This window comes from Mastomys coucha, unplaced genomic scaffold, assembly GCF_008632895.1.
Source record: "Mastomys coucha isolate ucsf_1 unplaced genomic scaffold, UCSF_Mcou_1 pScaffold23, whole genome shotgun sequence".
NCBI lineage: Eukaryota > Metazoa > Chordata > Mammalia > Rodentia > Muridae > Mastomys > Mastomys coucha.
Window position 1 is genome coordinate 31,227,670 of NW_022196906.1, and position 26,041 is coordinate 31,253,710.

Genomic DNA, 26,041 nt, shown 5'->3' on the forward strand with positions numbered 1-26,041 from the left:
TTGGCAAAGGAACTCTGTATTGGTGCTGATGGGCAGCTTAGAGATCAGGCAGAAATGCCAGGAGTCAGCTAGGCATGTTGTGAACCAGGACTCAGGGTGGAAGGCACGTGCATCAGAACACCAGGCAGAGGGTGGCTGCAAGATGTCTCCTAGCAACTGCTCAGTAGCAGTTACTCAGATGTTTCCAGTGGTATCTTCATTTCTTGCTAAACTTGGCACCTATGTTCAGGGTTAAGTCTTTCCCATAGCCACTTCCTGTCTGTTCTTACATGACAGCTGGCACAGTGTGAGCGCCCAGTACTTTATTCACACTGGTATTGGCAGTTGTATACAACACCCCTTAGTCTTCACAGCACTGAGCCCAATGTCTTCGTCCACTGAGGCATCTTTAGGATGAGGCAAGGGAGGTACTGGGCTGTGAGGGTGGGCATGGTCAGGAGCCCAAGAGCGAGCTCCCCTACATTCAGTACTCATGACAGCTCCCTTACCGCATCCAAGCCTTGGCTCTGCAAGGGCAGTGCTAATGCTTCAAAGTGGCTGAGTTATCAACAGGATCAAGTGGAGGAGAGATCAAGAGGGTCCTAGGTACAGAAAGAGTAATTCATGGACAGAGATTGAGAGAGGCCCGGCACCTTTGAAACAAGGTGAAATCCCTCATAGGTACAGGATAATTACAGAGGTTATAATTTAACATGGGAAGGAGAGATGAACCTTTTCCAGGCCTTGGGATCCAAACAAGCAAGAAAGAGTCTGAACCTGTCCTTCCTTTCTGCTTTCAGCCCATTCTGATTGCAGCTCCCAGAGCTCAGGCCTTGAAGTCTGCTATTTTCCCATGCTTGGTGCTCAGCAGTCCCTTCCCAGAGTCTTCTGTCCCTTCTTTAGTGGCAGTATAGCTCTGGGCTGGACTGGTTAGGTCAGGAGGCTTTGCCTCATCTGTGATGGACATTTCCATTCTTTTGCTCATAGGGAACACGCTGGGTACCCAGCAGGGATGGCCCATGCTGCTCTTCCAGTTGAGGCCTCAGATTTGTTTGTACCTGCATGAACAGGAGGGATAGGATGGAAGAGAAAGTAAACCGTAACTTAATAAGCTTCTGCCTTTCATGTCTACTGTTCATAATTAGGGTTCCCCTTTACTTGTTGGGCAGGCGCTAACAAGCCAGAATAATATGGGAAACAGTGTTTCTGCCATATTTGGCCACTTCACAGAAAGCATCACTCCCTATCTCATTTTCTCTGTGCCTCAGACCAACCCTGCCAGGCATTTGAGGAAAACATCCCCATTATGTTCAATGATGCAGAGGCTGAGGAGTCTGCCAAGGTCTTAGACAGAGGTGAGCATCCAGAGAAACCAAGAACCTCCAGGGACTTCAGGTTCTCAGCCTAGAGCTCTCCCTGCCCCAGTAAATCACCATCCATTTCTTAATGGGCCTTCCAGGAAGAACCAGCCTGGGAGAGCTGCAGTGCCCAGAAAGACAAGCTACCTCCACAAACCTGGGTTCAGTTTTAGGTTCTGCCAGAACTGGCTCCTCACTTCAAATGAGAATACCTGCCCCCTGAGGAGGCTAAGAGGTGAGCCACAGTGAAGTGAGCCAGGCCATCACTCTAGCTTACTACATTCTTTTCTCCCTTTCTGCTTTTCTTTCTCTTCCTGGTTCCCTTCAAGCCTAATCTAGAGAATGCAGATGAAAAGAGAAAACTTATGCTGTCCAATCCCCTGCTCCCATCTTCTAGGGCAGGGCAGGGCAGACCCCATGAATGCTTCCACATGCACCACTGCTTCCTCTTTCCTGCTTATGAGATGCCTTCTTAAAGTGCAAGTGCTTCCCCAGATGCTGTGTGGGTTACCATGACCCCAAGGGGTGGTTCTTCACATTTACCATCCAGCCCGGTCCAGGCTTTGCCAGCTCCTTTTCTTAGTAAGATACTTCTGCCAGAAGAGCCAGAAAGGCCCCAGGGACAGTCACCGAGTCACCAGCACCTCAGCCTCTAACTCAGTCACTGACCTCTGCGAACCTTCCACACCCACCATCTCTGGACACCAGGCAGAAACCACACCAGCCGAAGCACTGTTTGCAATTTGTTCCAGAGGCTTTTTGATTGGTAGTTGCCCTTTTCTACACAGCCCAGGCAGAGGGGTCAGATGACTTTGAGTTCTGACATTTAGGAGGCATCTGCAGGTCAGCCTCCGTTCAGAGAAGAAAAGATTCTGGATCTCTGGCCCCTTTGCACTAAGGGTGTGTTCAAAGCCCTCTGTAGCATCTCCGATCCCCTGAGAAATAGTTCCCAAGCACTATGCTCTGACTAGCTTGAATCTCCAGGTCTGGCTCCCAAGGAAACAGAGAAAGCTGAGGGGCAGGAGGGAAATCACATGCAGGAGAGGAGAGGAGAGGAGAGGATTCCCATGCGGCCCAGATTCTGATGGCGTATTAGTCATACTTGAAGAAAATACTCACAAAAATCATGGGACTTGAGGAAAATACTATCGTGGGTGGGTTAGGGCCAAACTAGAGCTATGGAGACAACAGAGGCAAGGTTAGTAGTTCTGGAGCGGGGTGGGGTCCAACAGCCCATCAAGGGGCGCTGCTTCAGGGTTCCTGAAGCCCAAAGTGGACCAGCACAGACTTGGTATAGAGTAACTGAGCCCTGGATTGAGTCCTAGAAGTGAGGTTAGAAGAATGGCTTCGACTGCTAGGAAACTCACCCACTGTTTCTGCTGCGGGCCGACCTCCAGGCCAGGATCTCTTTGTATACCAACCTGCAGAGGAGCTGTGGGGATTCAAGGTAGAAAGGGAAGGGAAGATACTGTGAGTTTCCAGGCTCAGCTGACCAATGGGACAGGTAGCTGAGAAGTAGACTGAACAACATTCCTCACAGGAGGAATTAATTCTGAGCAAAGGACAGCTGCCATTCTCACCATCCCAGAAGCCCCAATGCTTTATTCTGGACTTCCAGTCTGTACACATAAAGCATTCCCCAACTAACACCTATGAAGCCCAAGAAATCTTACCAAGCAAGCCAAGACGTCAGCAGAGATGAGCATGTAGAACACATTGTTCCAGCCTGTGGGGGAAATGAGCCCAGCCAGCAGGGGCCCCAGAGCCGCACCTAAACAGAACAGGCTCATGAAATAAATATACATACCTTCCCCAACTACCTTGGGCAGTGCACTGGGGGTCCACCCATAACAAGGCTGGGATTCAGTGGCCGGGAGCCCAAACCAGTAACAAACCTATGGAGCCAGTGCCGTCAATGATGGCTGTGACAGTGGAGAGGGCCTTGGCATTACCCTTCAGGCTTTCATGTGTGCCCTGGGGAGACAAAGTGGAGTGGGACAGCTCAAGCTAAGTAAAGCCACTTGGGAAGAGCAGTGCAGGGAGAAAGCTAGCTCGAGGTAGGTGGTGATGGGGCCCTGAGGTTGAAAGGAAAGAGTCCGTGGAGGTTCTGCAGAGAAACAGATGGGAATGGGAGAAGGGAAAATGGACTTGTAGACAGAGCCCCTGAGCACACCCTCAGACCAGCCTGGTGCCTACCAATGGCCCACTCACCAGGTCAGCAGAGACGGCTGTGGTGATGAGTGCATAAGGGCCATTGACCAGGACCCCACAGATAATTAACATCACTGGGAAGACAGCAGAGATGGCATTATTAGAGATGAGGTGCTGCACGCAGCCCCAAGTCCAGAGCAAGAGACATCCTTGCCCTTGGCTCTACACCCATGTCATGGAGTTCCCCAGGCAGAGGCTCACTAGTGACCAGGTAGGAGTCACACCACCTCCTCACCTATGGAGCTGGTTATCCCATTCTGGCCAATGTAGTTGTACAGGAACATCTGAAGGAAGAAGGACATGTTTTCCTCTTGCTGGACTAGACCTGAGTCTGGACTAGCCCCCACCTGACTTAGAATTTTACAGATCACTCGTTTTTCCTGCCTTGTACACCCAAACTTCTCAGGGCTTTACGTATCTCAAAATGGGTGGTCGAACTATGGTAATCTCTAATTTCCTTTTATTTTTCTTCTGGTTTTGAAATGAGTATCATGAAACCCAGGGTTTCCTGAAACTCACTCTGTAGCTGAGGAAGACTTTGAACTCCTGATTCCCTCTGCCTCTGCCTCCCAAGTCCTGGGATTATAGGCATGTACCACCATGTATGGTTCTATAATTTCCCCTTCCCCCAAAACATCTTCTCTTGTGTTTATCCTTAATCTCTTTATTGTTCCTTGATCAAAAAAATGTCACAGCTGGTGTCTCTCTACCAAGTCTAGATAAATCACTAATCCCATTCTGTGATTATTAATCCTGGTCTCTTTTCACAGAGCATGGTCCTCTGCTGACTCTTGCCCAGGAATACACATATACACATGAACAAAGACATAGCTATGTATGTAAATATAGAGATGGATACATGGGTATGAGGCTCTAGACACCTGATCCCAAGCATATGCACTCTGAGACTGTACGTACCATGGGAGCAGCCAAGATCAGCATAATGCAGCAAGTGGTGGCCCTGCCATTGGTGTAGTCGCTGATGAGCCCTGCCATGATGCCACCTGAAATACATGCTCACTCACATGCTGTCCCTGACACTACATGCCATTCCTCATCTGCTACCCAGTTTTGTCTCAACACCCTGCCCAGTGCTGGGATGGCTTTAAGAATCACCACCTCCCTCTGTAATCTTCCCCTGTTCCCATCACTCCAAGAAACCAGAGCGCAGTGATCATTTTTCTTAGGCCCACACAGTCTAGCAGAAACAGAAATGAGAATACACTAGGAGGCTTTTCCTCTCTGCCCAGATCATGGTCAGCTGTCCCTTCTTTCTGTATCTCTGCATAGAAGCAAAAAGAAAGACAGCATGCCAGGACAAAAGGTTAGGGCCTCACCTATGATGCCACCAACATCAAAGAGAGTGGATAGGTCCCCGGCCTCCTTGGCACTAAAGTGAGCTATGGAAAACACAAAAACATAATCAGACACTCGGGGGGGGGGGGTTGGAACAAATCTCCTGAATGACACAGCTAGAAGAGTTCCTGTGGTACATTAATCCAGTCTAAGGAAAAGGCTGAGGCGCCATGGCCAAGTGACGGGCTAGGGCCACCAGGTGAGTTTGCAGCAGCTTGACATACACCCCTTCAGAGCCAAGTTCTAAACTGCTCTCTTTGCCTGAAGGATGACCTAAACCTTTCACAGCAAGGCCTCTCCTGCAGGCCTGGTACCTGGCCCATGACAGCATCTCCAACTCTTCTCCATAGGGGCTCTTCCCAGGCAGGTCACCTTAGTGTACTAATGCTCACAGCCACAGAAAACCTGTAGGAAGGTGGGGTCTCTGGGTTTAGAAAAGGGATCATCTAGAAGCTTGACTTGTAACTCCTCCCTCAAGGCTGATTCACACTCTGAAGTCAGCAACAAAGCCACAAAATAGTGTCACAATGGCTGCAAAACTGCCGGGTACTCTGCCAGTATCAAAGACAAGGGCCCCTCATGGATAACTATAGGTTAAACTACAGCTGGAGATTTGGCCATGATTAATCTCCATGGTTTCCTGCTCTTCCATGTGTGCACAAGTGTGTGTGTGTGTGTGTGTGTGTATGTGTGTGTGTGTGTGTATGTGTGTGTGTGTGTGTGTGTGGCAGGACAGTGGCTGTTTTTTTCCCACAGCTGGGAAAGAGGAAAGCAGCTCTGGGCAAAAGGTTTTGGGGAAGGGGTGTGGTTCTCTGAATCTTGGGGGCCAGAAAAACAGAGCATGTTGCTTTTTGGTATGTTACCAAACAAAGACTCTGAGCAGGTGGGAACCAAACAGCCCTTTCAACCACAACAGTGATCTCCTTTCATCTTTGCATCCTTGGGTAGGATCAGTGGAGAGTAGGCATTGTATTGGGACAGCTCCCTCAGTATAGCCCAGAAGGCCCCAGTACAAACACATCACTCCCACCATGGTCCTTGGAAGAAGAGCCCCGGAGTCCACGGAGTAGGAAAGCTCACACAACCTCTTCCTTGAATTGGAGGTGTTCAAGGCAGACCTCCACCCACCTTTGAGCCAAGCAGCCCAGACTCAGGCTAGAGAAAAGAAAATTACAGGACAGAGCTTTTGCTCCAAAGGCCCAACTCAGCTCCAAGGAGGCAGGTGGCTGAAACATGCATGGGGCTCAGCCTTGCCTGTATACTGGAGCGGAACCCAAGTGTGGTATCCTCCCTGCACCAGAAGTGGCCTTGGCCTCCTCAGAGTCCCCTTTTCTCAGCTCCTCTTCCCCTGGACTTACCCACATTGAAGATGTACAAGGGCAGCCAGTAGAGAAAGGTGTAGCTGACCAATTTGGCAAAGAGCAGACACAAAGAGAACTCAATTACTCCCTGGGAAACACAAGAGAGGGCACAATGGAAAGGGGCTCAAGAGATCCTCAGTCTAGTGGAGGCCCCCCAGGTGGCTAGCACTACTCCATGACTATCATCATTCCCACACAAAGCAACCTCAAACATAAACCCCATCCTAATGGCAGCAATGTTTCTAATGCTGCATGCCATGCCGAGATAGACCTCCTATATACACTGCCCTTCTCAAGCAGCCACCCAGCCCACAGTCTGGATGGAGATTCTTGAAACCACCTGATACCCCTTGTACCCCACCCCTTGAATCTAATGAAAGGGAAGAGAAACTGTCTTCCTTTCATTCCATAAACATCTCACCGGTATTTTGAGTGCCCCCAGAAAACTGATGGCTTCAGGCTCAGGGCCCTGCTCCTTGGAGGAGCTGGCCGCAATGTCCACATTACTCTCCCTGCTGCTGTAGGGGCTATTCACAGGTTCTTCAGGGTTGTCCTGTTCCTTCTCCAGGTCACCCTAAGGAAAAAAGATGATCCCTCCTTGTGGGCAGGGCCATGTACCAACCTCCTCTAATGGGAAGGACAGCCCCATTGAGAGGCAGGGGACGCCCATAATGGGGAAGGTATATGTTTCTTTCTTGGGCTGGCAGGCACATCAGGTTGTGGGGCATTTAACCTAAGAGCCCAAAACTGGGTCTGTGAAGTCACCAGAAGACCACAGCTCTCTCCTCCAACTCTTGGCCCTCCCATGGCCAGTTCCTGCAATGTGGTGAGAAGGGCAGGGCTGGGGCTGGGGTGGTAAACTCACATGATGCCGAGGAGGGGTACAGTCTACATCTTCTGGATCTGGGGGATAAACAAGTACCTTTCTGAGAAGGATGCCATAGGTTAGACCCTCACTTTACAGTGGGTCTAAGCTAGTGCAGAGTTAGCCCTATAAGTCCCATGTGGCCTCCCAGCATTAAGGAAGCAAGCTCTCTAGGCCTGCCTGCCTCTTCTAGAAACTGCCATAACTGCCTCTTGGACCAGAAGCTGTAACACCTGGTCTTGCCAGCTCAGGGCTGTCAGAGAATGGGAAAAAACCAGTAGCTGTCTACACAGCCCTTTGGCAGAGTACACACTACAGACAAAACACTGAAGCTACATTGTCCCTCTTACATCTTCAGAAATCCTATGGAGCAAGCCCTACTGTCAGTTTACAGATAAAAGGGCAGTTTCAGGGTCACAGAATTAGTCATCCAATACCCCAAGCAGCAATGCTCACAGAATATCCTGCTGCTTTATCCCATGAACACACCTTAGAACATGGGGTGTGAAGGGTCCACTCACATTCAATAAGAAAGAGGAAGGTGATGACGCCCATGATGGCAGTGATAATCCCAGGCACGATGAATGACAGGCCCCAGTGTTGGTTCACCCAGACTCCAGCGATTAGGGAGCCCAGAATGTTGCCCACAGATGTGTGGGAGTTCCAGATGCCCATGATGAATCCCCGCCTGAAGAGAAGGGAAGGAGGATAACTGGGAGGGGGGCAGTGAGCAACATGTAAAGTGAATAAGTAAAATAATATAAAAACACACACACACACACACACATATATGTTTTTCATTGATTGAATTTTATTTTAGATTATTTTTGAGATAATAAAATTAATTTTATGCTAAAAAAAATAACCGGCCTAGCCAAACCCAAAAGGCTGGCTGTATCTAGCCTTTGGGATGCACCCAGGATATTCTCAGAGTCCCCAGATAGTGCAGCAAAGCCCCAGGCTGCTGTCCAGCAGGTGAGAGCACTGCTTGGGGGCCCATTGCTTTAGCTGGCCCCTAGGACAAGCACAGAAGGGAACTCTGACCACAGGGAAATCATGAACCTTCCTTTCTTCTCTTTGACACCCATCAGTATCACTCTAACAGTAGTCTTCAACTTGCGGGAGGGGGGGGGGTGATTCTGCCCCTCAGGGGACATCTAGAAACATCTGGAGATTTTCAATGACCATAACTTGCTGCGTTTCCCTACTAGCATCTAGTGGGGAGATACCATGCATACTGAAAAAAAAACCAAAAACCAAAAAACAAAGACCAGTAACCCCCAGAGCCAACAGTTGAACAGCTCAGGCCATCAGTGCTGAGGGTGAGAAACTGAAGCAAGCTAACACAAAAGCCAGTCTAAGAAAACAGAGTGGTAGAGCCTTTCATCTTCAATCAAAAATAGAAATTTACATGTTATAAGAATTGTAATTGAGGCTGTCTGCTCTGTGGGCTAGATCCTAAAGATAGAGAAATAGCACTGCCCTTTAGCCTCAGAGACATTTCTTCTCAGTGGGTGAAGACATATTTTCTAATCTTTTCCCCTGAAAGTACTCCAGAACCCCCACCACCCTGTGCCCTGATCAGGGTCGTTCGCACTCCCTCATCACACTCACTTTCCCTTCCCAAACCAGTTGCCAACGCAGGTCACCACAGATGGCCAGCCGGTAGTCTGAACAAGCCCATTGCAGATCTGTAGAAGGGAGGGAGGGGGAGAGTTACCTTGAGCACCTTGGGTAGAGGTGGTTCAATGATATGGCTCAGGAGCCCTCCACACACCTGCACTGCAAACCATGCCTTTCCCTCACTTGCATGACCACACATAATGTCACACAAGCTGGCTTCCTCTAGCTCCAAGATCATGTGAGCTGAGACCTAACTTCTTATGCATCTCAAGAAGATTCAGTGCAATACCCAAGGCAGGTTCACTGAGCCAGTCATTTGAGACTTTGGGGGAGTTGGAACAGGGTCCTGAGCAGGGTGACAGAAGGGACTGGAACAGGAGACCAAGTCTCGGTCTGCTCTGACCTGGGGATGGCCAGGGATCCAAAGAGACCTCTCTTTGTGGGGAACAAAGGCCCAAGTGCTACACAGACTCATACCTGGATGAGCACAAAGTACCAGAGCATGTGGATATTCCAGAAGTACCCCAGGCCAAAGAGGGAGGTGAATAGGCCACTTAGCACCATTCCTGCTGAGAGGTAGTAACGCAGGGGCAGTCGTTCCCCAAAGATTCCACTGGAGAGAAAGATGGGGTGAATTCCAGGTTAATGCTATGTCTACTCTACCACCTCCTTCTCCCATCCCATATTACTGAAGCCACTGTGGCCATGGTGGCCAGTGCTGATCTGTGTCCTACTGCATTCCAAGGCTGACCCCAGTCCTCCCTCCCTTCCAGTGATCATCTGCTTTGACACAACTCTGACAATTCTGTTGCCCACGTCCCTCCCTGCTGGCTGACCACTCCATGTCACGTGCTTCCTGCCAGCACAGTCTCTCTCATCAACTTGATGGTTCTACCTACCATGATGCATGAGACACCCCCTCCTGGATGTGTCTGGGCCCCACGTGTCCCTTCATGCTTCAGGGTCATATTCAGATTGCCTTCTGGATACCTTTACTTGGCTGTCCCTAAAGCAATGCAAACTCAACCCTCTAAATTCTAAAGTCTCCCTCCTTTCACCATGGGAGCCTCTGAAACACCAACTGTCCCTGAGTTCAGCAGCTTAGGCAGCAGTCATGCTAGCTTGTAACCTTCCCTGTCTGCCTCAAGCCTACCTCAGGGTCCCCCTCATGCCTAGCTAAACCCCTCCCATGGCTCTCCCATTCCACATTCTAGAGCAGGCCCTCTGCAAATGACCTTATCCTTTAGCCCTGTCTCCGGCTGTTGCTTCTGTACCCCTTCTGGTAACCCTGTGAGAGGTTCCACCTGCACTCCATGCTGTTCCCTACTCACCCCACTGTACTCTCTGGTGCCTCCAGCCTGTGTGTCCTTCTCCACTGCCAACACCCACGGCTCTTCACATCTCAAGGCTCACCTCCTCCAATGCCTTCCTTAACTCCTTGTCTTCAATCCAAGCTTACACTACATGACTATCCAACACTTCAACAATTTTCAATTATCTGCTAAGCTGAGGGTCCTACTACTAGGCTATGAGATCCTTGAAAGCCACACCTTGCCTTGTCCATCAGTGATTGCTGACAGCAAGCTCCATGTTTGTGAGGTGAGACCCACACTGGTTGTATAGACAGCACTGGGTAAGCTCTCCTTGATAATCTACATGTCCAGGGCTGTGCTTAGAGAACCCTGGTCATACCCACCAACACGTCCTTAGATGGAGCATCCAGGAAGTTTTATAGGAAAAGGGCTGTTAATAGCAGGGTCCATCAGTAGCAGGTGGAGGAACAGTTTGGCGACCACAGAGAAGGAAGGAGACTGGCCATGGGCTAATGGCCTGGATGGGCCTTGGCCTCAGCCCCACTCAGAGGCATTTTCAACTCTCTCACATTAGCCTGCAGCCCCAGGTCAGTCAGGAGAAACAGCAGTTATCAAGCACCCCAACCCCCACTGGGCACGGGCTCTGCCTTTCTCTTACCTAATAAACATACCAATGGCATAAGCCACCAGGAAGGCATTATCCACAGCTCCCAGTAACTCCTTGTAGTCATCTTTGTCTGAAAGCAGATGGGACAGACAGAAACCTTGCTGTGTGGCTGTCCCCGCAGGAAGGTCCTTTTCACTTCCAAGGAGAGGGATTGGGGCTTAGAGGCAGCAATGTGCCCTGTCCTTACCGAATGGACTCCAGCTGCACCAGGTGGTATCATTGAGATCATGGGTGTCGTTAATGGGTCTGACCATCTCTGAGCAGTTCTGGTGCAGGCGGCTCTGGAAGGCAATGGCATACATGGGTCAAGGGTCATACCATCCCCTGGAGCCCACTTGGCCCAGAGAGAAGCAAGAAACCTGCTACTCAATCATAAACACCACTGCTTCCCAGAGTCCATGCTCCTTCCTGCCAGTACCTCCTCCAACAGGGGTAGGTGGCCATCCAATATTCATGAATGGAATCCAGAGTCCAGACCCCCTAACTTCTTAGCTTACCCACACCAACCAATGGTGCTGTTTGGGAGGTGAATGTAAAAGGAACGTGTAGGAAAACACTGCAGGAGTGTCAGTAGGAAAGAGACACTAACAATGGGTGTCTTCCAGGTGGAAGGGTCAGGCCCAGTGAGCAGGGTAAAGCAGGTTGGGAGGGGATCATCTGAGGTTTAGAGCATCCAGTTGCAGCACACATCTGCCAGGCCCAACCTGTCCTGCACTCTTCCTTACCAACCAGCCTCACCTTAACAATGCTGATGGGCTTTCTGGACATGTGATAACAGGCATAAATGAGGAAGGTGAGCAGCAGGATGAAGCCACGGAACCTGGAGGAGAGAGGAGCATCCCAGTTTTCAGAAGCCTGGCCACAGCATCCTCAAGGCCTCACACCACCAGCATTTTGCCTTCAGGCTCTCTTCTAGACACAAGTTCCTGGGGCAGAGGCCAGGAGTGTCTGGGTGCAAAGGACCTCTGTTCACACACACTGCACACGTGCGCACACACACACACACACACACACACACACACACACTGTACACACACACTACTCCTGCCACCTTCTTTCCAACCTCTTAACCCCTCTAAGGTCCCCCTGAGGCAATGCTGTCTCTGTGTCTGGTTGTGTGGAACAGGTATGGCCATAGATGGGCATGGGATGAAATTAAAGGAGAGAGGGGTCTGTCTGAAGAGTGATGTCCATATTTCCCTTGCACTTAGGTGACAGCAGACTAGGCCCGGACTATAGGAAGAGATGACTCAGTTGAGACAACTGATGATAAAACCTGAGTCCTCTCCCTCAGGGTCTCTGGCTGGTCAATTCCACTTGGTAGAAAGATCATTACTTCCTCTGTAGCTCACATATCCCATGTTCTTTCCCCTGCCCTCCTGCCTATCTCATGGTCCAGCCAGATGGAAAGAGCAGTCTAATGAGGAGTCTCTCAAAGTTTCCACATCAGCATACCCACTTCACCCACCCAAGGGTCTGGGGAGGATCCTGCAGCACCCTGCTGAGTCACTGTTTCCACAGCAAGGCATCAGCTGAGCTGAATCAGCAATCAGGAACCAAGAGGTATATGGAAAATAGATCTCAGAATGGGACTGAGGGTACAGCTCAGAGGCAGAACACAGGATTAGTATGCTTGACGCCCTGGGTTTCAACCTACCGGCAAACAAACCAGCCTGAAAAAAAATGTTAGATAGTAGAAGGCTCAGTGTCTCTGTTTGTTAAAGTAAGGGAGAAGGGTGAGCAGGTTCTGGAGCACTCATCTCCCTTGGCTTTGTGAACCTAAGGCAGATATTGGATGCTCACCCTGCCCTGTCTGGTAATCTGCCTCCAAACTCCAAACTCACTTCCCCCAAGCATGTAATTAAGCAATGCAGGCCACCTCTTGTGAAATGAAAGGTGTTTCTGCAGAGCCTGAATTGAGTTGAGCTACCAAACCCTGTCTCACTTCACCCTGGACTTAAGTTTCCTACCCAGGCATCTATTTTACTATTCTCTGCACTGTATTCTTAATCCTTAACCTTGGATGGTTGTGCACACCTGTTGCCCCAGAATTCAGGAGGCTGAGGCAGGAGAATTAGGAATCTGAGGCCAGCCTGGACTACATAATGAGACCCAATCTCAAAGTATTTCTTTGGCTACTTGTTCCCAAGGCACCTATGTGAATCACACAGGTCTTCTAGGGACGTCAAGGAAGCCAAGGCTACCCCAGATGCCTGCCTGTCCCATGATTGATATTAGAAAGCTTGGTGACATGAAAGCTTTCCAGGTCTACCAATTGCCATCTAGCTATTTCTAGTTCAGGGACCTCTAGAATTTTCTGAGAAACTTTAGAGAGAATGAATACACAGCTAATCTGGGCAAAAAGCAATAGATAGAAGGAATCTGCAACCTTATAGTTAACTGGGATGTTGCCTAATCCAGGGAAAAGCAGGCAGCTTTGAGTGGCAACCTCCTTTCACTCACCAGGTAAGCCCTTTCTGCTTCTGGCTTCTTCAACTGCACTATGTCACTCTTGTCCTAGTCCTTGGGTACCTTGGGTACCACCTTTAAGTGCCACACAGCTTGGCTTGTGTGACCACTCATCTGGAGCTGGTGTGACCACACAGAGGTGCCAGGGCCACAGGTGTGTGTGGCTTCAGTCATGACATATCAGGTCTTTTCCAGTTCTGAAAGACCTTTAGGAACACAAGTCCCACTGGAGCCCCTGAGAGCACAGCAGGATGACTGGTTAACAGAAGACCCCAGTGTTACCTGGGAAGTCAGAGGCTGTACCTCAGCAGACATGCCAGAAGCCTTATGAGCTACAGACAACCTAGGAGGCACAAAGAAGGCCAAGCCAGCTGTTTGAACCCTTCCCTTCATGTCAACTTCCAACATCCACACTGCTTTACTCCCACAATCGGGAGCATCCCAGGGAGGCAGGTCCAGCCTACCCTGGCTTCCTCCCCCCTGAGTTCCCAGGTGTCTACCCTTATCAGTTCCATGCCCTTTTCATCCAGAGCCCTGACCCTTCCAACTTTAGGTAGGAAAAGCCATTGTAGAGAACAGTCATACCAATGTCCAAATCTAAAATCCAAATATACTTGGAAAAAAACAAGACTCCCCTTGCAACCACCTCTATGACTACCATGTCACACTAGGGATCTGGCAACTGCAAGACAGATGGGAAGAAAGACCCTGCCTTCTGCAGCTCACAGGTCTTTGGGGGAAGCAAACACACACAGAGAATTGGAGTGTCTGTGCCATAACAGCAGGAAGCCTTGTGTCACAGCGGGGAACAGGAGGGACACCAAACCCGGTGGGATAGAAGTGGTGTCAGAAAAAGGTTCCAGGAGATATGGTTGGTTTCAAAATCAAGCAGGAGATGGCTAAGTCAACCAGGGCTGGGAGAAGGGCCAGGGAAGACGCATCAGGGAAGGCCCAGGCATGAAATAACACCGCCGGTTTGGGAACACTGCATGGCTTAGGATATCTGGAAGAGGAGACTGAGCCAAACATAGAAGCAAAAGTGGCTAGATGAGGTAGGGCCCAGGCCAGGCAGGGCTCTGTGTGCCAAGAGGTAGAATTTGGGCTATCTCTTGAAGAGGACTAGAAGCCATTGGAAGGGCGAAGCCTTCCTAGGAGTGGGTATTCTGGCTATGAGCCAGGTGAAGCCAGGGGGAAGCCCCATGGAGCTTCCTCACTGTGGGGTGGTGCCCGTCCCTGTGCCTTTCCATCCTGCTAGCCACTTCTAGGTATATTGCAGCTTCACAGGATGCCTTAGATATATTTCAAAATCACGTCTGTAGAGACAACAAGTAAGGACTTAAAATCAGGCAAAAGATATTATTATTCTCTAAACCTGTTTACTCCTCTGAGAAGGACTGTCTCACCTTGTTCACAGAAGTATTGACAGATGTTTGTTACAGATCTTACAGCATTCCTGATACCCAGTGGACACTTAAAAATGGCTGGTGTTGTTTCACATTAGCACAGGAAAAAGACCAGGAGCTCTTGCTTTACAAGGTGAGTGAGTTCTAGAACCTCTTTGCCTGGCAGAAATTTGGGGGCCATTAGTCCTTCCTCCCTACCTCTCAAAGATGCCTACCTAAGTCTCCTAAGACACAAAGACCTAGCGTTGCTAGTAACTTCCCTTGTTTACAGAAGGTAGGGTAGCTGCAAGAGAGTCTGCAACCATACAGACAAGTGACTCTGAGTAGCTGGGGTCTTCCTCAGGGCAGACAGGAAGATCAGCCAGTCCATGCTAGTATTCTGACCTGTGATTTTTTTTTCAGCTCTGCAGGGCCCTGCCCAACCTAGATCCCAATCTCTCAACCAAAGACCTAACGTCTAATTAGCAAGAAAGACAGGATCCTTGAAAGACAGGGTTTCTAGCCTGTGCTGTATGGGGTTAGCCTGACACTGGTTTCCTCTGGGGCTTCCTGCCTGGCCTCTAGAGGGTGAAAGGTTAAGCTCATAAGACTGCTGGGCCCCAGCAGTGTTGGAGTCAGGCCTCCTACTAGCCAGTGCTCCTTTTAGGGCACATCAGGTGTTCCTGGAAAGGGCCCCAGGTGCTGTCAGCAAAGGGGCCTAGGAACATGGGGGTTGGTGGGGGAGGTAGGTTAAGGGTGAAGCTATACTGAGACTTCAAAGAACTCAAGCTCACAGCTAAGGATTATGAGCAGGGCAGGACCTGCAGGTTTCACTTCTCACAAGCCCTTTCTTCTCTCAGGAACCAAGAAGCTCCATAGGAGGCACAGGGAGACTTGTAGAGCCACAGGGCAAGGAATGGCTGCCCTGGTGCAGAGCTGGACTGGCCAAGCAGTCCAGGGGCCAAGGAACATGTGGGGGAAGGCTCCCAGACTACTCCATCTAGGGTCAGCTGTCCCATGACCCTGTAATTCTTTTTTGTTAGCAAGAGGTGTCACTTATTAGAGTCCCACCTCCTCTACCGTATGCTGGTTATTGAATAACCAAGTCAGATAGTGAGGGACTAGCTATCTCTTAAGTATTAGCTGACAATCCAACTTATTCTTTCCCAAGACCTCGATAATAGCTTTATCAACTTCATTAAGACTTTGCACTAAGAATGATTCTGGGCTTGAACAGGGAACAATGTGTCCCACTGTAGCAATAGATAATGAACAGAAACCACCCTTAAGTACCTTCATTGCCACCACACCAAGCCATCAGGACCCCCAAGCACAGCCTCTGATCTCTGGAGAGGTGGAAAGAGGCCCCTCTCCTCAGTCTACCCTGTTCCCCACCTCCTCTTTCTTTGTTCTACATCTACTTCTCTAATAGCCTTGCCCATGACTTAGAGACAATGGGGGTTTAAACACTCTCAGTCACTGATCACCACCCCTGCTTCAACCTGGGACAGCCTTGAAGCCTGACATCAGGTGACCTTGGCACTACCCCTGAGGAAATGAACCTGGTAACCTGTTCCTGGGTGTGCCAGTTCTAGGGTCAGCGGGTTCTGAAAAGGATAGGGCTGGGTACAGTAACAACCAGACCAGGATCAATTTGGGCTGTGCCACCACCTTCATCTTCTACCAAGTCCTCCACCAACACTGGAAGATATCCTAGTGGGGAAGGGCCAGCCAAGGACAGATACCCAGGGGCAGAGTCCTGAGTCATGCCTGCAGCATCCAAGAGCGAGCAGGGACAGGACAGGCTGGGAAGGCCTCTGAGGAGAAGGCTTTCTTAGGGCAGGGAACATGGAATCCCAACCCTCTTGTCCTCCTCCTCCTCCTCTTCTTCCTCTTCCTCCTCTAGCTGGGTCTTAGGTACTGCTCTGAGAGATGGTGATGACTTAGGGCTCAGCTAGCTAAGAGGCGAAAGTTCCACCCTCCTGAACAAAGGCTTTATTCTGAACAGAGCACAGGTGGGAATATGTTGATGGCCACATAGCCGTGGTCCTACCTGGGGAAGTAGGATGATGGCCTTCCTTCCAGGACCCTTAGGAGACCTGGTCCTAGCCTCATCCTCACTGTCTCCTGAGCATGCAGGACTTAAGGCCTAAGCTACAGGTTAAGAAAGTAGTGATAAGTCCCACCCAGGTCCCCCACCATCACAACAACTTAGTGACAATCAATCAGATGGGGGTAGAGGCTGATTTCAGGGCTCTGTCCCTATTGTCCAGCTCTTCTGAAGCCCACAAACTCTCACCCTTAACAACTCATGCTGTAGCTTACAGCCCTGTGCATTCATTCTTTCTTTCTAAGCTCTCAGGGCTCCCTTTTTTGTTTGGCTTTCTTCTCAAATATATATTCCTCTTTTATAAATAAATAAATACATAAATAATCACTTTAGCCATAAGTTTCATCTAGAAAGTTCTGAGTTCCTGTGGTTACTGGACAATGGTTTCTTCTCTGGGAAGGCTCCTGGGACCCAGCCTTATGTCCACAGATTTCTCTAATCTAACACTCAATCCCAGTAAGAAGCATGGGATTCCACAGGCCGACCCGTTAACCCACGACAGCTTTTGTGCCTTGTGTTAGTGTTACTTCGGGACTGTCTAACTAATCTCAGTGAGTGCTGGTACAGCTTGACTGAAGAAAGATCCTGACTAACTATGCAGACCACTCCAAACTGTGGGCAGCCTCCAAGACAGTCCAGACAGCTGGAGCGGGCAGCTCCATTTAACGAGGTGGGGGTTGGGGAAGGGGGGTGTCACATGGACTTGTCCTTTAAGAAGGGAAAGAGGAAACATCAGGGGGGTGGGAGGAAAGAGGAAGCCCAGAAAGCAGCTGCTGCTAGCTGCAATAAGATGTGGGGGATGGGCCTCCAGGTCACATGCTGGTGACAGGAAGATGAGCATCCTTGGGATCATGCCTCTGCAGGACAAGGCAGCCCTGGCTTTCACCACAGTTCTCCTTAAGCAATTTTTGTTTGTTTGTTTGTTTAATATAAGCACACTGTTGCTCTCTTCAGACACAGCAGAAGAGAGCATCGGATCCCATTACAGATGGTTGTGAGCCACAAATGTGGTTGCTGGGAATTAAACTCAGGACCTCTGGAAGAGCAGTCAGTGCTCTGAACTGCTGAGCCATCTCTCCAGCCCCTTAAGCAGATCTTTCTGCTGCCCTTATCAAGCATCTCTTTAAAGGAATCAGGAAAATAAGATGAGAGACAGGAACCATATGGAACTCAGATCTGATCCCAGCCCTCTGGCCACAGAATAGGGAAAGGACATCAGACTTAAGCCAAAGGAAGCTGAGCCTTCATGTCTGGTTCTGCTAACTTACTGCGACTTTTCAGTTTAACCTCTCAAGTCTCAGTTTTATTTTTAAATTAAAAGAATAAAGCACTGCCCAAAACTGTCACAAGGACTGACAAACACAACCGGTGTACAAATATCCACCAAGGACAGCATCTCTCCGTGTGTATTTCAGTATTTTTCTGCTCTACCTTCCTCACCAACTCTACAACAAAGAACAATCAGTCAGCTTCGCCCAGCTTCCCTGGGAAGATTAAGGTAAAAAGGAAAACACAAACATCGTGGGAGTGGAGCTCCTGCCCCTCCTACCCTTGAAAGCTAGCTCCCTCCACACCCATTCCTGCTCATCCAGCTGTTGTGTCACCCTGCTCCCTCCTCCAGGTCCTGAGTTTTTCCTCCTCAAAAGACCTCAGGAAGCTCACCCAGACCTATAAGCACCAGCCAGTCATCTCTCTGGAAAGATGCCCGTGCTGTCAGCTGATCCCAGGTGTGCCCATGAAGATATTGGCACAAAAGGCAAGGAACCAGGCAGATCCAGGGCTAGGGACCCCTGGGTGTTTGGTGGCTCAGAAGCACAATGAACTGGTGGTCTACTTGCTCTTGACAGGGCGTGGAATAACACCTAACTGGACTGAAACTCCACAGACTGCCAGCCTCCACACACCTGGTGCTACCTGCTCACAGCCCCACTCCAAGGAGTGTTTTCTGGCACACTGTGCTCCCTCTGGCTGGAGAACCAAACAACCAGCACCCAGACAAAGACTGACATATTTAATGATTCAAGTTGGCCTCCTCCCAAAGGATGAATCCCTCCTACAACAAACAGTACAACAGCCCAGCAAATCCCAATTACAGAAGGGCTTTAAAAAGCTTTTCCTTTACATATGTATCTTAAAGATAAAGAGGCTATCAACTTGAGGGAGAGGTTTGAGGGAAGGGAGCAGGGAGGAGTTAGAGGAAGGATAGTGAGGAGGGAATGTGATATAATTCTATTTCAATTAAAAATATTCTTTTAAGCCCGGGGCATGGTGGCCACACTCCCGTGATCCCAGCACCAGGGAGGCAGAGACAGTCAGCTTGAGGTCAGCCTGGTCTACAGCGCCAGTTCCAATATACACACACACACACACACACACACACACACACACACACACACACTAAGTAAATGTAAAAATCAAGCTTCTCATTCAATCTTATTAATATCATCATAAGATATACAAATTACATTTTTTCTCTTATTGTTAAGAAAATGTAGCCTCAGAGAGATTAAGTGGTTTGTCTAAAATGACAAATGACAGTATAATTTTTTTATTTTCCACGCATGTGATCATCAGGAGTACGGTGGGAAGAGGAAAGGCTTAGGAGTCAGATTAACCTGAATCTAACTCCACTTCAGTCATCTGCCAGCCACATGATGCTGTACAAGCTATATGCTTTTCTGTCTCTCATTTTATCAGTATGTCCCATGGGGGAACTAATGCTTCATTTAAAAAAAAAAATGACAAATTAGTAATCCGGGGTATACAGTAGTATGAAAAGCTTATAGAATGGCAGTCAGCAGTAAAGCTTCTTTGGGACTTAATCCAAGCCTGGCACCCATCCAAACACTTTCCATTTAAACCTCAGCAATCTTAGGAGTAGGTATCCTGTTATCCGTACTTCACAGGTGAGGAGGCCAAGACTGTCTGTTATCTTCTTGTCTATTTTGATGCTCTCCTTAGGGCCATGTGAAAGTAATGTGTGACAGAGTTCATTTCTAACTTTCTTTCACACTTTACGTCCTTATCCTGTTCTCTCTACTTCAGCTTATGTTTTGTTTAGCACAGAAATGTGCATTGGTTTAACACCCATCTGTAATGATCTTTGCTAACCATAGGAAGAGTTACCATTACTGCATGCTTCTTACATGCCAAGCAGTTTCTACCTCTGCCTCTATCTAATACTTCATACTCACAGACATACTCACAGGAGGTGGCTTTCTTTGAAATCAATTCAACTGACCTCTAAAGAGCCCCATGTCTATGTGAATCATTGCCCTTTGTCACTCAGTGAATGCAGTGCTACCTCTAAAACTGCCAACTCAGGGCTCAGGAGTAGAGCACTTGCTTGGCTCACCCAGGACCTTGGACACACCTAGGACAACAAAACCAAATAAACAAATAAAGCAAAATAAAAATAAGACCAATGGCTGCTGTGGGCACAGCAACTCTTCAGCTCTACCATTAATTCTGAGGTAAGATGATGCTTTTCATTTTCTCTGTGAGCCCCAGAGTTCAGTATAACATTTTTTTCAGCAGAACTATACTTTGGTTCTTGGGGCAGGGGAGCATCTAAAGTCACTACACTCTAGGAAAATGGAAGAGACTATCTATTGAGGGTTCTCTATCAGCCACAAAAGTCAGGTGTCTTTCCGTGAGCTATCAGACATACCCTCTAGAACCACCGTGCCTCCACTGATGAGAAAAAAAGAGGCTCTAAAAAGTGAATAACCCAAGAGTGCATTGTGGTAAAAGGATTCCTATTCCTGTATGCCTTGAACTTTGCAGAGTATAGCCATTAGTCTCACTTTAAGTGTGCAAGTGGGACTCAGTTGTTACTCAGTTGGTAGAGTGCTTGTCTAGAATGTAGAAAGGCCCTGAGCCCAGGAATTCAAGGTCATACTTTGCTACAAAAGCAGTTCAAGACCAGTGTAGACTGAAGACCTTAGTTTTAAAAGACATTGCATAAGTGAGGTGTGTTTAGAAGGCTGTGTTGTGTGCATTCCTGTACTGAGGCTGGCATGTGATGGATTCTTTACCAGGATTCACCCTCATTTTCCCTAATATATGCTACTTTAGGCTAAGGCTGTAGCTTGGTGGTAGTGCATTTGCCACTTGTGGTTATGGGATGTATTTTGTGGATGGGAATGCGATTTGCCTCCGACTGTAGTGGGTGCAAGTGGTAAGTCTGGAAAGAAGCAAGTGAGTGTGATAAAATCATGTCAGGGCAGGCTCAGGCTTGGTGACTAATTTCACATAATGGTGAAAATCAGAGTTCCTGGAAAACCATCTAGATTTTATCTTTTACCTTTTAAAAAGAGAAGTACTGAAATTAGGATGGCTTTGCAAACCAATGCTTATCAGTCAGCATTAGCATCACTGGGAAATCAGAAGATAAAAGCAGTTTTCTCTACATTAAACTCATAAAGATAAAATGCCATTACTTGTATAAATAGTTCAAAAATTTCTGTCTGATAAATTACACAGATTTCAGGATTTCATTTCTGTCCATGTTTTGTTTTGTTTTGTTGTTGTCATTGTTGTTTTGTTTTGTGTTATTTGGGGATTGAGACTAGGGTCCTGCGTGTTCTAGGCAAATGTTCTACATGTAAACTGCAAGCTCAGCCTTTTTTTATTTTCTGTTTTGAAATAAGAGTCCCCATACTTGCCCAAGTTGGCCTTGAATTCACAATTCTCCTGCCTCAGCTTTCTGAGTATCGAACAATTACAGGCCTAGCCACGTTTCCACTGATCCTGATGTTTGTCTTACAGCAGCATGCAGAGTTATCTGCCATAATTTCAGCTACCAGCCAAAATGTTACATAGGTTGCAACTCTATTTCTTTAATGTGAAATACAGCAACTTCCCAGACCACTGATTCTCACCTACAAATCAGATGCTTAGGGACCTACCCCAAACTTATTTTGTTGTTTATAGTCTTTGCATATTATGTGAATGAGTTTCAAATTTCTTTACGGATGTATTTGTTTTTATTTTATGTGTTTGAGTGTTTGCCTGAATGTATGCACACCACTTGCATGCCTGGTTCCCACGGAGACCAGAGGGTGTCAAATCCCCTGGAACTAGAGTGACAAATGGCTGTGAGCTGCCATGTGAGTGCTGGGAATAGATCCTGGGTCCTCTGGAAGAGTAGCCAGTGTTCTTAATGAATGAGGCATCTCTTCAGCCCATCTCAGATTTTTTTGTATGTTGTATCTAAAAGTGTTTCCTGCCTATAACAGGTGCTTGTTCATCATAAGTTGAGTTCTTACTCTTCTGACAGCCCCACTTGAACAACTTTAAGCACATAGTAGTGGACAGTTAAGGGAGACTCTCTGCTTTCCTAAGAAACTGCGTTCCAGAGATTGCTAAGCCAGGATGTGCAGGACCAGCACTAATCACACAGGAATAAGTGAACTACACTGACTGTCACTTAGAGTTGAAATGTTATTACAGTGCTCCCTTTTCAGGATGCCAGTATAAGGAAGACCTTTTTCTTTCCTCTTAGGTGATCCATAACCCATGACAATTTAATAGGCATTGTGTTTTGTTTTGTTTTTTAAACTGAACTCCTCAGAATGCAGAAACTTTCAGTGAGTCTTCTTGTTTTACAGAGTGATATGACTATCTGTAAAGCTTCAATAAGAATCTCTTCTTTTTCAACAAGAGCATCTTTAGAGCTGATTACATAACCAGGGCCTTGCCTGGATGTTGTATTCGACCAGGATGTCTATTTAATATCAACTATATCAGCCCCTTTGGAGGGACTGAGGCTCACTGTATGGAGTCAATACTAATAAAGCACTCCAAGGAAAGTAGTTTTCTGAGTTCCCCATCTTACAAATAAAAGAAAGTCAGTCTTTCAGATCTAAAAGCCTTATGATATTTGCGGGGATGTAAAGAAAGAGGGATGTGCCCAATCTATAGCAGGTAAAATCTGAAAAGACAGTTTCTTGGCATCTTATTTCAAGGCAAAAAAAAAAAATAGTAAAATGGCTATTTAAAAAAAAAAAAGCATGGCTACTTATGAAAGAATGGGGCAGTGGCTCAGTCTGCAAAGTTCTTGCTGCACAAGCTGAGCTTCATCCTCATCAGCTACCTTAAAAGCCTGACAAGCTGGTGGCTGCATCTGTGCTCCCAGGCCTGAGAGGCAGAGACAGGCTGGAGCTTCCTAAAGCTCTATAGAACTCACTGGTAAGTTCTAGGTCCCAGTGAGAAACCCTGTCTCAAAAACTAAGATGTATGGCTCCTGAAGGCAGACACCTGAGGTTGACTTCTGGCCTCACAGAGGCACACATGCACCACCACTGCCAAAGGATGGACACACACACACACACACACACACACACACACACTTAACATTTTCTTTTAAAGATTCCTTATGAAAACTTTCAACAGGACAAATTTAACATGACCAATCTGGTTAATTAGTGTTTTTGCTGTACATAAGTAAACAATGAGATTAAATCTAAGGAGACCCACTTTATTGTGATCAAAATTTTTTTCTTAGCGATTAAAAACAAAACAAAACAAAAAACCCTGAAATGGAGTCTATAAAGAAAATGATGTTTTAGAGAGAGAACAACTTCTAGATTATCTGAATCTAGCTAGTCATTTATCCTGATTTTAGTTTTTCTTGACATTGAGCAATTTTACTATCTTAAGTGGTAGCTAACTGATAAGTCATATAAAATATGTCCACTAGTGAGACAGCTTCAAGAGTCTTAATGTATAAATGAGTTTATCTGTATTATGCTTTTAAAAATTGTGGTAAAATATATATAGCATAAAACCACATCCTCTCAACCACCTTTAAATGCAAAGCCAGGGCAGCTAAAGTCAGGGACAGCAAGTACTGTCAGCCACATCCACTGAACGCAACTCTCCCCTCCCCTTGAATTCTCTTTCTACCCAATTATGACATCTTTTAGCTCCTTCATTATGATGGTAATACACTCTCTCATACTCATGTTCATCTCCTTTTGAGAGTCATTTTATACTTTATATCTTTCTGAAAATACAAAACTCTTTAATAGTTCCAAATTTAAAAAGGACCACATAAACCACCTAAAGGATTTTGTATATGATGATTAGCCTGTAGGCCTGTAAATAAAATGATACTTTTTAAAACCAGGCCAAATTGATCACTAAATATCTGCCCAATCTAAAGATGATCCTTAGTTTAGTTTGAGAATTTAGGTTTGGCAATGCTGTATCATCTGTTTTTTTTCAAAAGAAGTCAGCAACTGATTATTTTGTTAAGTTTTACAGTTTATAAATGATGGTAACTAACAAAATATTTTAACACCCTCCCTTCCCCACCTCTTTAGACTGCTCCAAAAGCTCAATGGAGAATGGCTAAAACCTTTTCTCCCAGCATAAAGGTGACCTTGTGGTCGTGGGAACAGCTGCTGTAGATGCCAGCTCACGATTTTAGGGTGACTACCCAGTGTTGGAGCAGTTGCAGCTCTGATCACAGAGATCTACCCTACTACGTATCCCTGAGACTGGAATGGTGTCCCCAGGCAGGCTTAACAGGACCAGTGATTTCTGGCTTGTTATCTAATCCAATCAATAGAGGACCTAAGCTCTCTGGCTCCATTATATTCTACCAGTTCTTGGCCTCAGTTCCCCACAGGCAAATCCAGATCCCCTAAATACACAGATAAGACTTGGAGGCACTCCACAGGTACCCGCCTGTGCTCCTGTGTTTGCAGATACAGAATGTAAACCAGAAAGGATGAAGACTCCTAGGCACCCTGTTCTTCACCGGGGTTATATAAGAAGTCTGGGCTAATGGGGAATTAATAGTTCTGTGTTACTAACCTTCCCCGCCTGCGCCACCAAAGGAGCTCTGCCAGATAGAACTAGAACCCCATCCCCCACTCCCGGGGACGAGCAGAAACATCCGCCGCCCGAGCAAGTCTCCGCTCGTCTTGGCAGCCTTCCTCCCCAGCTCTACTCACCAGCTGTCCCTAGAGAAGGCACGGAGGAACCAGACACCCGGAGCCAGGGAAGACCGCATCTTGAGGCTCCGGTGCTCGAAGCTGGGACTACGGAGACTGGTAGAGCCGGCGCGCGTCCCAGCCAGCGTCCGCAGCAATTTAAATGCCCCGCCGGCTGGCCCGCCCCAGGCAGGCCCGTGGCCAGAGCCCCCGCCCCTTGAACAAGACCGTCCTGCCCTCTAGGTCGCACTGAGTGCAAACCCTAGCTATCCCTCTGGGCTCACTAGCCACTGTTTTTTTAACCACTGCCATCTGTTTTCTCAAACTTTCTCTCCTTGTCGGAAACCAGCAGTCTTGAGTTTCCTGGGGCTCGTCTTTCTTGTCTACGCTTTTCCATTTCATTACCCACGAGGGGATGGGGAACTGAAAACAGCCCTACAAGTCATCAACTCTGTGTGACGTCCGTCACACAGTCTCCTGCAGTGCTGTCTGTCCTGAGTGGTTCTGTGGTTCTGTGCCCTGACAAAGCAAATCAGGCGCTCTGTGTGAGAGAGCGCAGTGGGACCACCACGCTGACATGTGATCTGCGGTGCTCTTCGGGAGCCCTGGAAGTGTCTCAGGGAGGAAAAGAATCCTCAAACCCACCTCACTGAGCCTTTGGGGAGCCTTCCTGAAGCTCCACTAGCCAGTTCGGCCTACAGTAACTATGTTGCCTATTCTCCAATCTCCCCTTTCCAAGCACGCAGCCAGGTGGCAGTAAAGAGCTGCAAGGGTCTTCCGTGCTCATAAAATGCCTCTAGCTTGAAGATTTCAGGATATATTTTCACCTATAAAAGGAAGCTGTGATGAGATTGTGTAGGAAACGGAGGGTAAAATACCGAGGGTGGAAGGGAAAGTATTCGCCTCAAAAGTAAACTTGTTACTAGTACATAAACTAGGAATGTGTCTGTGCAAATGGGTTTCAGCCCTTACCCCACCCACCCCTAACTCCTAGGAGTGCCCAATATTCAGAGCAAGGTCAGGGAGGTGCAGCAACAGCTCCACCAAACAGTGGAGGACTCAGGATAATGGGTTTGGCTTGTCAGTCCTGGTATCAAACAGAAGGAGGGTAAGCAGAGTTATAAAACCCTTGGATAATACCAGCAGTTCGGAGAATGGGTCTAGTGCCAGAAATAAAGGCAACAAGTCAAGGGCAGGGTTAAAGGATTAGAGGAAGGAGAAAGGCAATAGGCAGGAGGCACAAATGCCATGTCATGTAAAATGCTGGAAACCAAGAGTATCATGTAGTACGACCCAGTGAAATTCCAAAGTACGGGCTCTAGGGAGACGGCTCAGTAAGAACACTTCCTCTGCAAGCACGAGGACCTGAGTTTGAATCTCCAGCACACACATTAAAAGCCAGGC

General features: G+C 47.8%; 1 protein-coding gene across 2 annotated transcripts; it reads right to left on the reverse strand.

Annotated features, from left to right (window-relative positions):
* Positions 1-25,147, reverse strand: Slc37a2 (solute carrier family 37 member 2). 2 transcript variants are annotated; one of them, XM_031343801.1, is made up of 19 exons: positions 24,659-25,147; positions 11,472-11,553; positions 10,921-11,014; positions 10,725-10,803; positions 9,231-9,366; positions 8,745-8,821; positions 7,652-7,818; positions 7,131-7,168; positions 6,687-6,839; positions 6,263-6,353; positions 4,886-4,948; positions 4,467-4,552; positions 3,784-3,832; positions 3,549-3,622; positions 3,233-3,311; positions 3,011-3,108; positions 2,705-2,769; positions 2,457-2,513; positions 1-1,037 (listed from the first exon to the last, which is right to left on the reverse strand). In XM_031343801.1, exons 1-18 carry the CDS (start codon positions 24,715-24,717, stop codon positions 2,483-2,485), a joined length of 1,521 nt encoding a protein of 506 aa, XP_031199661.1. In that variant the 5' UTR covers positions 24,718-25,147; the 3' UTR covers positions 1-1,037; positions 2,457-2,482. The 2 variants fall into 2 exon arrangements, with proteins under 2 accessions (XP_031199661.1, XP_031199662.1); XM_031343802.1 differs by lacking the exon at positions 2,457-2,513 and having other exon boundaries at positions 24,659-25,131.
* Between the last annotated feature and the right edge of the window lie 894 nt (positions 25,148-26,041).